Genomic DNA, 14,676 nt, shown 5'->3' on the forward strand with positions numbered 1-14,676 from the left:
CTCCATCGTATAATATTATTTATCACATATAAAGAAGCAATTATCTTTAGTTTAGATTTCTGTAGTTATAATTTTGAAACACTATTTTAACATTATGCGTTTTACTGCAGACTTTTATTTTGAAGGCAAATTCGGGAAAACCGGAAGTTTCGACGTTGCTGCCATGATGCTAATCAGAAACACCAAGGCGCTAGATAAAGAGGGACTCTCCGCATATTATGTTCTCAATTCACGACACTTGCCCTCTGCTGGAAAGAAGGGGGTCGTCATCGTAGCTCTTCTGTATTTCACTTTCTCTTTTACATATCAACATTTATTGATCAATTCTGTTTTACATATAAATATGTATTTATTAATCAATTAGGAAATCAACCTGGAACCTAGAAAAACAAGAAATTATAACCTACTACACTACCGTTCAAAAGTTTGGGGTCACTTAGAAATGTCCTTGTTTTTGAAAGAAAAGCAACTTTTTTTGTCCGTAAAAATAACATCAAATTGATCAGAAATACAGTGTAGACATTGTTAATGTTGTAAATGACTATTGTAGCTGGAAACGGCTGATTTTGAATTGAATATCTACATAGGCGCACAGAGGCCCATTATCAGCAAACATCACTCCTGTGTTCCAATGGCACGTTATGTTAGCTAATCCAAGTTTATAATTTTAAACGGCTAATTGATCATTAGAAAACACTTTTGCCTTTATGTTAGCACAGCTGAAAACTGTTGTCCTGATTAAAGAAGCAATAAAACTGGCCTTCTTTAGACTAGTTGAGTATCAGGAGCATCAGCATTTGTGGGTTCGATTGCAGGCTCAAAATGGCCAGAAACAAAGACCTTTCTTCTGAAACTCGTCAGTCTATTCTTGTTCTGAGAAATGAAGGCTATTCCATGTGAGAAATTGCCAAGAAACTGAAGATCTCGTACAACGCTGTGTACTACTCCCTTCACAGAACAGAGCAAACTGGCTCTATCCAGAATAGAAAGAGGAGTGGGAGGCCCCGGTGCACAACTGAGAAAGAGGACAAGTACATTACAGTGTCTAGTTTGAGAAACAGACGCCTCACAAGTCCTCAGCTGGCAGCTTCATTAAATAATACCCGCAAAACACCAGTCTCAACGTCAACAGTGAAGAGGCGACTCCGGGATGCTGGCCTTCTAGGCAGAGTTGCAAAGAAAAAGCCATATCTCAGATTGGCCAATGAAAATAATAGATTAAGATGGGCAAAAGAGCACAGACAGTGGACAGAGGAACTCTGCCTAGAAGGCCAGCATGCCGGAGTCATCTCTTCACTGTTGACGTTGAGACTGGTGTTTTCCATTAAAAAGCAGCCGTTTCCAGCTGCAATAGTCATTTACAACATCAACAATATCTACACTGTATTTCTGATAAATTTTGTGTTAATTTAATGGACAAAAAATGTGCTTTTCTTTCAAAAACAAGGACATTTCTAAGTGACCCCAAACTTGTGAACGGTATGTGTATGTATTTTGTCTTCAGAATGTCAAGTGGACTGCAATTAATTAAAGCCAAGGGCATAACATATTTATTATCAGGGTAGCAAATATGGACAAAATGATTATTCATGAATTTCAATACAATTCCAACCAGTCCCACGTGCCCATAAAAATGCTACAATAACTGTCACAGTCAAGGGGATGAGATTGCCACAGACAGCACATGAGCAGAGTTCCAGAAGCTTGTTCTCCCATACAGAAAGACAGAGTTCCAGAATCTTGTTCTCCCATACAGAAAGACAGAGTTCCAGAATCTTGTTCTCCCATGCAGAAAGACAGAATTCCAGAAGCTTGTTCTCCCATACAGAAAGACAGAATTCCAGAATCTTGTTCTCCCATGCAGAAAGACAGAATTCCAGAATCTTGTTCTCCCATGCAGAAAGACAGAATTCCAGAAGCTTGTTCTCCCATACAGAAAGACAGAATTCCAGAAGCTTGTTCTCCCATACAGAAAGACAGAATTCCAGAAGCTTGTTCCCCCATACAGAAAGACAGAATTCCAGAAGCTTGTTCTCCCATACAGAAAGACAGAATTCCAGAAGCTTGTTCTCCCATACAGAAAGACAGAATTCCAGAAGCTTGTTCTCCCATACAGAAAGACAGAGTTCCAGAATCTTGTTCTCCCATACAGAAAGACAGAATTCCAGAAGCTTGTTCTCCCATACAGAAAGACAGAGTTCCAGAAGCTTGTTCTCCCATACAGAAAGACATAGTTCCAGAATCTTGTTCTCCCATACAGAAAGACAGAGCTTCAGCTGGGCTTTCTCTGTCACCGCGTTTCTCCTGTAGTACTGCCGGTCTGGACAGGGACAGGGACAGGGCTCTCTGAGCCACAGTCTGTGTTCACCAGCTGTCGGCTGTACTGGGCCAGGGTGAGGTACAGGAACTGGTACTGCTCACTGGTCTGTATCATACCACCCCTGACAACACAAACAATCAATCACATTTATTTTATAAAGCCTTTTTTTTACATCAGTAGTTGTCACAAAGTGCTTTACAGATACCCAGCCTAAAACCCCAAGAGCAACACAGAGCGGCAGAGAGTGAAGGAGCAGCATCCTTCAGGGCAGCATCCCCAAGCTCCGCATCTAAGATCCCTATGACTACAGCACCTTTTAAATAACTCAAGACAAATTTCAAATGCGTTGTTTGAAGCAAGGTGCTCACTTGATAGTTTACTTGATAGAAACAGAGTTTTGATGAAACATGCTTGGCACTTTACTACCAGCTGCAGGGCAGCAGCAGGGCAGTGTGTAGTATCTAGTACCTGTCGAGGCGTAGCTTGCAGACGATTCCAAGCACGTCAGCCTTACTGGTGTGTTTTAACTGCAGGCATCCAATGCTGCTGGCGATGAAACAACCTGTTCTACCAATCCCTGCACTGTAATGGAGAGCATATGACAAATGAAGTCAGATCGAGTCACAGCATAAAAGCACTGTCTGACTCTAACCTGATCCTCCTGGCAACTTGTTCTACTATTCACCCCTTTTTAAAATGTGAAAGGAACGTGAAGGCAGCCTACACAGGGGCCTTTGTTATGAACACACAGACAGAGAAACACGTGACGGAGACATTGGAAATCCAAAGAGACTCCAGAAAGCGGTCCTAAATTAGCAGAGCAGAAATTTGACGAACTGACTTGTTGGAAAGGACATGTATCTATTCTCCAGTCTCTGCTACAGTATTTGCCTGCAATACACAGTCCACATGCAGTACATACACGTATTGAACACAACACAAAATTAATTCCATAGCAGTCACCTTTCTCGTCAGTAAGTGAACTCAAGCTAGTCACGGTAAATCATTATTGTAAGAATTTAATTCTGACTGACATGGTATGTGAAATGGAGCCTCCCTTAAGTGTCATGACATAGACTACTTTACCAAAAGTATGTGGACTCCTGCTCGTCGAACATCTTTTTCCAAAATCATGGGCATTAATATGGAGTTGGTCCTCCTTTTGCTGATATAACAGCCTCCAATCTTCTGGGAAAGCTTTCCACCAGATGTTGGAAACATTGCTGAGGGGACTTGCTTCCATTCAGGCACAAGCGCATTAGTGAGGTTGGGCACTGATGTTGGGAGATTAGGCCTGGCTTGCAGTCGACATTATAATTCATCCCAAATGTGATCAATTGGGTTGAGGTCAAGGCTCTGTGCAGGCCAGTCAAGTTCTTCCACACTGATCTCAAGAAACCATTTCTGTATGGATCTCGCTTTGTGCACGGGGGCATTGTCATGTTGAAACAGGAAAGGGCCTTCCCCAAACTGTTGCCAACAAAGTTGGTAGCACAGAATAATCTAGAATGTCATTGTATGCTGTAGCATTTAGATTTCCCTTCACTGGAACTAAGGGGCCTGAACCATGAAAAACAGCCCCAGACCATTATTCCTCATCCACCAAACTTTACAACTGGCGCTATGCATTCGGGCAGGTAGCGTTCTCCTGGCATCCACTAAACCCAGATTCGTCCGTCGGACTGCCAGGTGGTGAAGCGTGATTTATCACTCCATTGAACGTGTTTCCACGTGTTTCCACCACTCCAGCCGATGTTTGGCATTGCACATGGTGATCTTAGGCTTGTGTGCGGCTGCTCGGCCATGGACACCCATTTCATGAAGCTCCCAACGAAAAGCTCTTGGGCTGACGTTGCTTCCAGAGGCAGTTTGGAACTCGGTAGTGAGTGTTGCAACCGAGGACAGACGATTTTTACGTGCTATGTGATTCAGCACTCCCATTCTGTGAGCTTGTGTGGCCTACCACTTCGCTGCTGAGCCGTTGTTGCTCCTAGACGTTTCCACTTTACAATAACAACACTTACAGTTGACCAGGGCAGCTCTAGCAGGTCAGACATTTTACGAACTGACTTGTTGGAAAGGTAGCATCCTATGGCGATGCCACATTGAAAGTCACTGAACTCTTCAGTAAGGCCATTCTAGTGCCAATGTTTGTCTATGGAGATTGCAAGGCTGTTTGCTCGATTTTATACACCTGTCAGCAACGGGTGTGGCTGAAATAGCTGAATCCACTAAGGGTGTCCACATACTTTTGTATATATACTGTATAAACACACTGGAAGCGAGAACCGTTCAATTAGGACTATTTTCTTATCAAGGACATTCTATAACATATGCCAATGTTAGTTCTCTCACATGTATCAAAGTGAAAGTTAATGACAGCTCGTGTTAAGGGTTGTGTTAATGAGAGCCAGTGTTAAGGGTTGTTTTAATGTGGACCTGCAATGGACGATGGTGGTTCCTAGGCTGGGGTGGGACTGCCTGTGTTCCTCCACGTCTGACACCAGTCTGAGCAGAGGCCCAGTGCAGTCTGGAGTCTGGTGGTCTGGCCATGTGGAGTACCAGTAGTGCCTCACCTGCCTGCTCTCTGAGCCCACCTGTAGGACACATTGTTGTTAGTAAGTTAACTGCTTCCTTCATCCGTCCCTTCGTTCATCCATCTATCCATCCCTTCATTCATCAGTCCATCCCTTCATTTATCCATCCATCCCTTCATTAATTCATCCATCCATCCATCCCTTCATTTATCCATCCATCCGTCCCTTCGTTCATCATCCATCCATCCCTTCATTCATCCATCCATCCCTTCATTTATCCATCCATCTGTCCCTTCGTTCATCATCCATCCCCTCATTCATCCATCCATCCCTTCATTTATCCATCCATCCATCCCTTCATTTATCCATCCATCCATCCCTTCATTAATTCATCCATCCATCCCTACATCCATCCCTTCATTCATCCATCGATCCCTTCATTTATCCATCCATCCATCCCTTCATTAATTCATCCATCCATCCCTACATCCATCCATCCATCCCTTCATTCATCCATCGATCCCTTCATTTATCCATACATCCATCCATCCCTTCATTTATCCATCCATCCATCCCTTCATTTATCCATCCATCCATCCCTTCATTAATTCATCCATCCATCCCTACATCCATCCATCCATCCCTTCATTCATCCATCGATCCCTTCATTTATCCATCCATCCATCCCTTCATTAATTCATCCATCCATCCCTACATCCATCCATCCATCCCTTCATTCATCCATCGATCCCTTCATTTATCCATCCATCCATCCATCCCTTCATTTATCCATCCATCCATCCCTTCATTAATTCATCCATCCATCCCTACATCCATCCATCCATCCCTTCATTCATCCATCCATCCCTTCATTCATCCATCCATCCCTTCATTTATCCATCCATCCTTTCATTCATCGATCCATCCATCCCTACATTCATTCATTCATCCATCCCTTCATTCATTTATCGATCCATCCCTTCATTCATTCATCCATCCATCCCTTCATTCATTCAGAAGTTTTGAAGTTCTGAAACTGGTGTAACCCAGAGCTTTGACTGGCATTATGAGATGTTCAGACAACAACAACCTACTATCTCACCTGAATAATTATGTCTCGAATTGTGTAGCCATCACATTCTTTCACAATGGCCACTCTGAGCTCAAATCTGCCATAGCTGCCCTCCTTCTCTGGCCAGTAAAGCTCACACTTCTGAAACACAGAACACACTTTCTGTAGACTTCAGACATGAACCAAAGTCTCTTACAAGGATTTTATAAACCATCTCTGCTTTACTACAAATGGGTCTGTCAAAGGAAACCCTTTAGGAGATTAGAGTTTATTGACACACCCGTGCATCAATCTAAGAAACATAATAAAAAAATCCCCATCAAAATCTGCCAGTTTAATCTAGAGATATCTGTTTTTACATGGGCTGTGCGTCTCAATCCACGGCATCCGCCTATGTCGGCCTTCCACATCTGTGGTGGAAGGTGGCCGAGCTACAGCCGTGTTTGTCAGACCATGAGACATCCTGAAAATTGCTCTTCTCACGAAAACGTCCATGCAAATTAAAAGGATCACTCTACAGAAAGATAAGACTCTCACAAACCTTATTCCTTATGATACATTTTTTGACTGTCTTTGTTGCCATTTATTGATGTTTTATTCAATGTGTTTCTATGGGCTTTAGTAGGAAAGGCCAATTTCAATATTTTATCCCCCCAAAAATGTATATATATATATATATATACAGTTGAAGTCGGAGATTACATACACTCCACAAATTTTCTGTTAACAAACTATAGATTTGGCAAGTCGGTTAGGACATCTACTTTGTGCATGACACAAGTAATATTTCCAACAATTGTTTACAGACAGATTATTTCACTTATAATTCACTGTATCACAATTCCAGTGGGTCAGAAGTTTACATACACTAAGTTGACTGTGCCTTTAAACAGCTTGGGAAATTCCAGAAAATTATGTCATGGCTTTAGAAGCTTCTGATAGGCTAATTGACATCATTTGAGTCAATTGGAGGTGTACCTGTGGATGTATTTCTACCTTCAAACTCAGTGCCTCTTTGCTTGACATCATGGGAAAATCAAAAGAAATCCGCCATGACCTCAGAAAAAAAATTGTAGACCTCCACAAGTCTGGTTCATCCTTGGGAGCAATTTCCAAACGCCTGAAGGTACCACGTTCATCTGCACAAACAATAATACGCAAGTATTAACACCATGGGACCACGCAGCCGTCATACCACTCAGGAAGGAGACGCCTTCTGTCTCCTAGAGATGAACGTACTTTGGTGCAAAAAGTGCAAATCAATCCCAGAACAACAGCAAAGGACCTTGTGAAGTTGCTGGAGGAAACAGGTACAAAAGTATCTATATCCACAGTAAAACAAGTCCTATATCGATATAACCTGAAAGGCCGCTAAGCAAGGAAGAAGCCACTGCTCCAAAACCGCCATAAAAAAGCCAGACTACGGTTTGCAACTGCACATGGGGACAAAGATTGTACTTTTTGGAGAAATGTCCTCTGGTCTGATGAAACAAAAATATAACTGTTTGGCCATAATGACCATCGTTATGCTTGGAGGAAAAAAGGGGCGGCTTGCAAGCCGAAGAACACCATCCCAACAGTGAAGCACGGGGGTGGCAGCATCATGTTGTGGGGGTGCTTTGCTGCAGGAGGGACTGGTGAACTTCACAAAATAGATGGCATCATGAGGGAGGAAAATGATGTGGATTTATTGAAGCAACATCTCAAGACATCAGTCAGGAAGTTAAAGCTTGGTCGCAAATGGGTCTTCCAAATGGACAATGACCCCAAGCATACTTCCAAAGTTGTGGCAAAATGGCTTAAGGACAACAAAGTCAAGGTATTGGAGTGGCCATCACAAAGCCCTGACCTCAATCCCATAGAAAATTTGTGGGCAGAACTGAAAAAGCGTGTGTGAGCAAGGAGGTCTACTAACCTGAGCTCTGTCAGGAGGAATGGGCCAAAATTCACCCAACTTATTGTGGGAAGCTTGTGGAAGGCTACCCAAAACGTTTGACCCAAGTTAAACAATTTAAAGGCAATGCTACCAAATTCTAATTGACTGTATGTAAACTTCTGACCCACTGGGAATGTGATGAAAGAAATAAAAGCTGAAATAAATAGTTCTCTCTACTATTATTCTGACATTTCACATTCTTAAAATAAAGTGGTGATCCTAACTGACTTAAGACAGGGGCTTTTTACTAGGATTAAGTGTCAGGAATTGTGAAAAACTGAGTTTAAATGTATTTGGCTAAGGTGTATGTAAACTTCCGACTTCAACTGTATATATATATATTTATTGTTTTACATAAAGGGGTCCTAAAATGTTAAATCAAACAGCTAAATGAACTGAATGAAATAGCTAAAAGGGGGGCCCGTGTGGCTCAGTTGGTAGAGCATGGCACTTGCAACGCCAGGGTTGTGGGTTCATTTCCCACGGGGGGACCAGGGTTCAATTCCCACGGGGGGACCAGGATGAATATGTATGAACTTTCCAATTTGTAAGTCGCTCTGGATAAGAGCGTCTGCTAAATGACTTAAATGTAATGTAAATGTAAATGGGGGGGTGTTCTACTAAGCTAAAATATGGAATTGTGTTAACAACCTTAAAAGTATTCCACATGTTAGCTTAGTAGAACCCCCCCCCCCCCCCCCCCCCACAACGGCTTAGACTTTTAGAGGTTAGGAGAGAAATGGAAGCAGGATAGGATTTCACCTCTTTCTTCTCCTTCAGCTTGGTGATCATGACAATGGAGGTGGATCTCTCCTGCCACACCATTTCCCAGAAGTCATGCACGGTGTTGAGCATGGGGCCCTGGGTGGCGATGTAGGCGCTAGGTGCACCGTTGTAACCCTGCGTGGGCGACAGCAAGATATGGGGCTGTGTCATTTCCACTTTGACTTCCTGTGGGTTTCCTTGGTTGACATCATGATACACCCACGTAAACCAACTGTATCACTCCACATCCTTAACATCCACTGTGCAATGCGTATGCTATACTTTCACACAACCTTTTATATACATTTTTATGACCTTTTTGTATGACTTCATGTTCACCTACTTACACTTCTTCATCCCCATAAGGTCTAGAATGACTTTAAGTCTGCATAACTTAAATACAAATAAAAACCAATGACCATCTTAATTACAGGTGGTTCTAACCTTTATGTAGTTTGCGTTGATGTATCTCTCAGTCTCACCCGCCTCCTCTGCTGCGGGGTTCCTCAGACACACACGGGTCTCAGGATCTGGTTAAACATGATTATACTTTATACATTGTTTATTATATTGCCTGGGTGCCATTGTGTTTCAGCATTTATCAACTTATGCTTATCAATTTTCCCTAGTCACTCACTTGGCAGTATGGTCTTGTATCTGTCTTTTAAAGCCCGTCCGGGAATATCCAGCTCTGAAGGGTTCACAAAGTTTGGAGGAATTTTCTGTTGGAAAGAACGGACAGGCTTAAGGTCCAGATTCAACTTGATCCTGCATGCAGTCAATTGTCTGCATATAGTAACAGTTACAGTAGATACCGACCTGGTACTCTGAGTTCAGCCTGCTGGTCTCTTCAGACGCCTCCTGCAGCTGAGAGGGGGTCAGAGGGCGTGTTGAGGTCCTCAGCAGGTGGAGGATGGTCTCTCTGGGAGTGGAGATGGAGCATAGGGTCTCCACTGCTTCCAGACTGAGACTGCTCACGCCCAGCACCAGGGACACATTGGATCCCCGTCTGAGGATGATTGGAACCACAGAGAGGACAAAACGATCAGGGACTCTATTTGCATTTACGTAATGTATCACTTATAGTTTATCATAAAATATATTTTGATTTGTTTAACACTTTTTTGGTTACTGCATGATTCCATGTGTGTTATTTCATCGTTTTGATTTCTTCACTATTATTCTACAATGTAAAATTTTTTAAAAATAAAGAAAACCCTTGAATGAGTAGGTGTGTCCAAACGTTTGACTGGTACTGTAGTTTATCATGGCCATGATGACAGTACTGTGAGTTGAATATCATGGATGTGTGTACCTCTCCTGGAGCCGGACTGGTCTGCGAGGGGCTGTGGCAGCAGGGCAGGAGGCTGACTGGTCTTTGTCCACAGGGTGTGATGATGGTGATGATGTGGATTCTACTGACTCACTCATGGTGCTGTGTTGAATTACTGGTTGAATTGAGTGAAAACAATCCCAAGAGAGAGAGAGAGAGACAGAGAGAGACAGAGAGGGAGGGAGAGAGAGAGGGGGGGGGAGAGAGAGGGAGGGAGAGAGGGGGGGAGAGAGAGAAAGAGGGGGAGGGAGGGAGGGAGAGAGAGAGAGGGAGGGGGGGAGAGAGAGAGAAAGAGATGGAGAGGGAGAGGGAGAGAGGGATGGAGGGAGTTGGGGGGAGAGAGGGAGAGGGGGATGGAGGGAGAGATGGAGAAGAATAAAGCGGGGGAGTGGGAGAGAGTGGGAGAGAGAGGGAGAGGGAGAGATGGAGAGGGAGAGAGTGGGAGAGAGGGAGAGAGGGAGAGAGGGAGAGATGGAGAGATGGAGATGGAGAGATGGAGAGAGGGAGAGATGGAGAGGGAGAGAGAGGGAGAGGGAGAGAGGGATAGAGGGGGAGAGGGAGAGAGGGAGAGGGAGAGAGGGATAGAGGGAGAGAGGGAGAGGGAGAGGGAGAGGGAGAGGGAGAGAGGGAGAGAGGGATAGAGGGAGAGAGGGAGAGGGATAGAGGGAGAGAGGGAGAGGGAGAGGGTGAGGGAGAGGGAGAGGGAGAGGGAGAGAGGGATAGAGGAGACAGAGAGAGAGAGGAGAGAGAGAGCGAGAGAGAGAGAGAGAGAGAGAGAGAGAGAGAGAGAGAGAGAGAGAGAGAGAGAGAGATCACATTATTTCCTCATTATGCCTACACAGTAAACACACCAAAACAGTAATTCAATTCAGATGGAATTTAAAATATTTCACCCTACTTGTCAACTCTTCTTGTCAAAAGAACAGCAGTTTATGAAAGATCTCACATCCCCTGAAACTGACATTCACAACACATGACACGCAGTAGAGAAACACCATTGACTAAACTTTTTTTTTCTTCAGATCATCAGACATCATTTCTCTCCTTTGTTGCCTGATTGTCGCTAAACTAGGATCTATCCATACCTGAATCCTGGTCTGTCAATATGTCAGAGTAATCCTAAACCAAATGAAATGTCTGCCATCGACATGAACCAACCACAGTGAGAAACAGAAAGAGAGAGAGGGAGAGAGAGAGTAACACAATGAGAAGTAGAGAGTGAGAGAGGGAGAGAGAGAGTAACACAGTGAGAAGTAGAGAGTGAGAGAGGGAGAGAGAATAACACAGTGAGAAGTAGAGAGTGAGAGAGGGAGAGAGAGAGTAACACAGTGAGAAGTAGAGAGTGAGAGAGGGAGAGAGAGAGTAACACAGTGAGAAGTAGAGAGTGAGAGAGGGAGAGAGAATAACACAGTGAGAAGTAGAGAGTGAGCAGGCACAGACATGCAGTCTTTTTGACACAGTGACTCAGTATGTTAGCAGCTAGCCTCTTCTCTGGCTTCAGGTGCACATGTCTAAACGTGAGAGAGGATCAATCACTGAGACGTTCCTGGAGGGAAAAGAAGGGGGAGAATATTGTAAAGCTGGTGTTGTAAAGCTGGTATTGTAAAGCTGGTGTTGTAAAGCTGTTTTTTTGTTGCCAATAGGTGATTCAGTAGAGTCATTCCTCAGTGACTCCAGGCTCAAGGCAGCTGCAAATATGCAATGATTTATTCATCATACTAACATAAACGTTTGCATATTGTATATTTTCTGATGAAGTCCTTGAAGCGGGATTGTATGACAGAAATAAATAATGTACCAAAAAACTAAATATAAATATTCTCAGATAAGTACAGTGCCTTATGAAAGTATTCACACCTCTTGACTTTTTCCAAATGTTGTTGTATTACAGCCTGAATTTACACAACACCCCATAATGTCAAAGTGGAATAGTGTTTTTCATTATTATTATTATTATTTACAAATTAATGAAAAATGAAAAAATTAAATGTCTTGAGCCAATAAGTATTCAACCCCTTTGTTATGGCAAGCCTAAGTACGTTCAGGAGTGAAAATGTGCTTAACAAGTCATATAATAAGTTGCATGGACTCTGTGTGCAATAATATTGTGTAACATGATTTTTGAATGACTACCTCATCTCTGTATCCCACACATCCAATTATCTGTATGGTCCCTCAGTCGAGCAGTGAATTTCAAACACAGATTCAACCACAAAGATCTGGGAGGTTTTCCAATGTCTCACAAAGGTCATCTATTGGTAGATGGGTAAAAAAAAAAAGCAGACATTGAATATTCCTTTTGAAGTGAAGTTATTAATTACACTTTGGATGGTGTATCAATACACCCAGTCACTACAAAGATACAGGCGTCCTTCCTGACTCAATTGCCATGAGCCAGAGGTGACTTTAAAACAGTCACAGAGTTTAATGGCTGTGAATACAGTGAATGTTCCTGAATGACTGAGTTACAGTTTTGACGTACAGGTAAATCTACTTGAAAATCTATGGCAAGACCTGAAAATGCAAAAGATCAACAACGAATTTGACAGAGGTTTAAGAATTTTGAAAAGAATAATGGACAAATGTTGCACAATCCAGGTGTGGAAAGCTCTTAGAGAATTACCCAGAAAGACTCACAGCTGTAATCACTGCCAAAGGTGCTTCTACAATGTATTGACTCTTTCTAAATTTGCCAACATTTCTAAAAACATGTTTTCACTTTGTTATTATGGGGTATTGTGAGTAGATGGGTGAGAAAAAAACATCAACGTAATCGATTTTGAATTCAGGCTGTAACACAACAAAAGGAGAATACTTTCTGAAGGCACTATAAATAGCTTTCAAGATTGATATGAGCTCAAAAGCATTTTCAAAGAAAATAGAAATAAACATTTAAAATATAAATAAAGACTTCAGTGAGTATTAGAATATTAAATGATGAAGAGGTGATGTGTTTATTTATAGTTAAGCAATAAGGCCCGAGGGGCTGTGGTATATGGCCAATATACCACGGCTAATGGCTGTTCTTAACCACGATGCAACACGGAGTGCCTGGATACAGCTCTTAGCCGTGGTATATTGGCCATATGCTCACCCCGTTATCATCCAGAAGGCGAGGCCAGTTCAGGTGCATCAAAGCTGGGACCGAGAGACTGAAAAACAGCTTCTATCTCAAGGCCATCAGACTGTTAAATAGCCATCACTAACATAGAGGCTGCTGCCTATATACACAGACTTGAAATCACTGGCCACATTAATAAATGGAACACTAGTCACTTTAATAATGTCTACATATCTTGCATTACCCATCTCATATGTATATACTGTATTCTATCCTATTCTACTGTATCTTAGTCTATGCCGCTCTGACATTGCTCGTCCATATATTTATATATTCTTAATTCCATTCCTTTACTTAGATTTGTGTGTATTGGGTATATGTTGTGTAATTGTTAGATATCACTTGTTAGATATTGCTGCACTGTCAGAGCTAGAAGCACAAGCATTTCGCTACACCCACAATAACATCTGCTAATCACGTGTATGGGACCAATAACATTTGATTTGATTTGATTTGACATACCACAAACCCCCCCCCCCCCAGGTGACTTATTTATATTATAAACTGGTTGTCAACATAATTAGAGCAGTAAAAATACATGTTTTGTCATACCCGTGATATGCGGTCTGATATACCACAGCTGCAGGCCAATCAGCATTCAGGTCTGGAACCACCCAGTTTCTAATTATTACATATAGCACAACAAAACAATATGGTCAGGAAGCTCAGAACATAACCGTACGCCGTACTGTAATGATGGAAGATTGAGCTGAAATCATGCATCAGCTGGGCTGAAACGCTGCCTCAGACTGACCAGCGAGTCTTCCATGTTCTTAGCGAAAAAGTGACGTTAATTCCAAGTGATATGATGAAGGGGGAAACATTATAACAAGCTGAAGACAATCTGTAGTTTATCTGCAGGCATACAGTACAGTATGCAGGTGCCTCTTGGTTGTCACTATCACACTGTCAATGAGATAGGCCCAGCAGGTAACTTACCAGCGCAAGGGGACTGCAATCGAAGTTGGCCCTCGGTTATCGCCTCTCTCCTTGTGCTCCTGTGTACTGTGTGGATGTGTGTTGGACCAAGGTCTCAGTCCAGATGAGCCAGCAGCACAGACGCAGGCAGGTTTGACTCTTTACCGCTTGGCTTTAGGGAAGCTTATGAGACAATCTTTTTTTTCTTCCTTTTTTCTACCTCTCCACCGCTTCCTCTCTACCCACCCACCCACTCATACTCTCATACCCTCATTTCCACACACGCACACGCACACGCACACGCACACGCACACACACAACATTCAAGGCTGCCTCACCCCTGCAGACTCAGTGCCACTGGCTTTGTGTAACCTCCAAGGAGAGCACACTAACCTCAAATGTGAATTTTAAGTTGGCTATTATTTTCTCTACAGCAACAAGGGACCAATGTCCACAATTACAACAATACAACCATTGAGTGAATAATATACTATGTCAAATGTAAGAGCCCTATTGCAAGTATTTTCTCATTTCATCACAGTGTCTCCACAGTGCAAAAGTGAATAACAGTCGCTGTGGGCGAAATGTCTAATGTTTATGAAATTGTAGTGAAAATAAGCATTGCTGTGATGGAAACAGCTGGGTGACAAAGTGAATAACAGGGTTATTTTATT

General features: G+C 42.7%; 1 protein-coding gene across 1 annotated transcript; it reads right to left on the reverse strand.

Moving 5' to 3' along the window:
- Positions 1 to 1,551: 1,551 nt before the first annotated feature.
- Positions 1,552 to 14,160, reverse strand: LOC120060797 (tyrosine-protein phosphatase non-receptor type 7-like). The gene is made up of 10 exons (XM_039010218.1): positions 14,024 to 14,160; positions 9,946 to 10,078; positions 9,450 to 9,639; positions 9,268 to 9,352; positions 9,075 to 9,160; positions 8,628 to 8,765; positions 5,960 to 6,070; positions 4,760 to 4,917; positions 2,789 to 2,902; positions 1,552 to 2,441 (listed from the first exon to the last, which is right to left on the reverse strand). Exons 2-10 carry the CDS (start codon positions 10,059 to 10,061, stop codon positions 2,291 to 2,293), a joined length of 1,149 nt encoding a protein of 382 aa, XP_038866146.1. The 5' UTR covers positions 10,062 to 10,078; positions 14,024 to 14,160; the 3' UTR covers positions 1,552 to 2,290.
- Positions 14,161 to 14,676: the final 516 nt, after the last annotated feature.

This window comes from Salvelinus namaycush, chromosome 16 (assembly GCF_016432855.1).
Source record: "Salvelinus namaycush isolate Seneca chromosome 16, SaNama_1.0, whole genome shotgun sequence".
NCBI classification, from domain to species: domain Eukaryota; kingdom Metazoa; phylum Chordata; class Actinopteri; order Salmoniformes; family Salmonidae; genus Salvelinus; species Salvelinus namaycush.

What these genes read in the sequence shown, in the direction of transcription:
- LOC120060797 (XM_039010218.1), bottom strand. Translation starts at nt 10,061, where the DNA reads ATGAGTGAGTCAGTAGAATCCACATCATCACCATCATCACACCCTGTG. An exon ending in TCAACGCAAACTACATAAAG is followed by an intron (nt 8,766 to 9,074) that starts GTTAGAACCACC and finishes TCGCCCACGCAG; the next exon opens with GGTTACAACGGTGCACCTAG. An exon ending in ACCACCATCGTCCATTGCAG is followed by an intron (nt 2,903 to 4,759) that starts GTCCACATTAAA and finishes TCTCCATTACAG; the next exon opens with TGCAGGGATTGGTAGAACAG.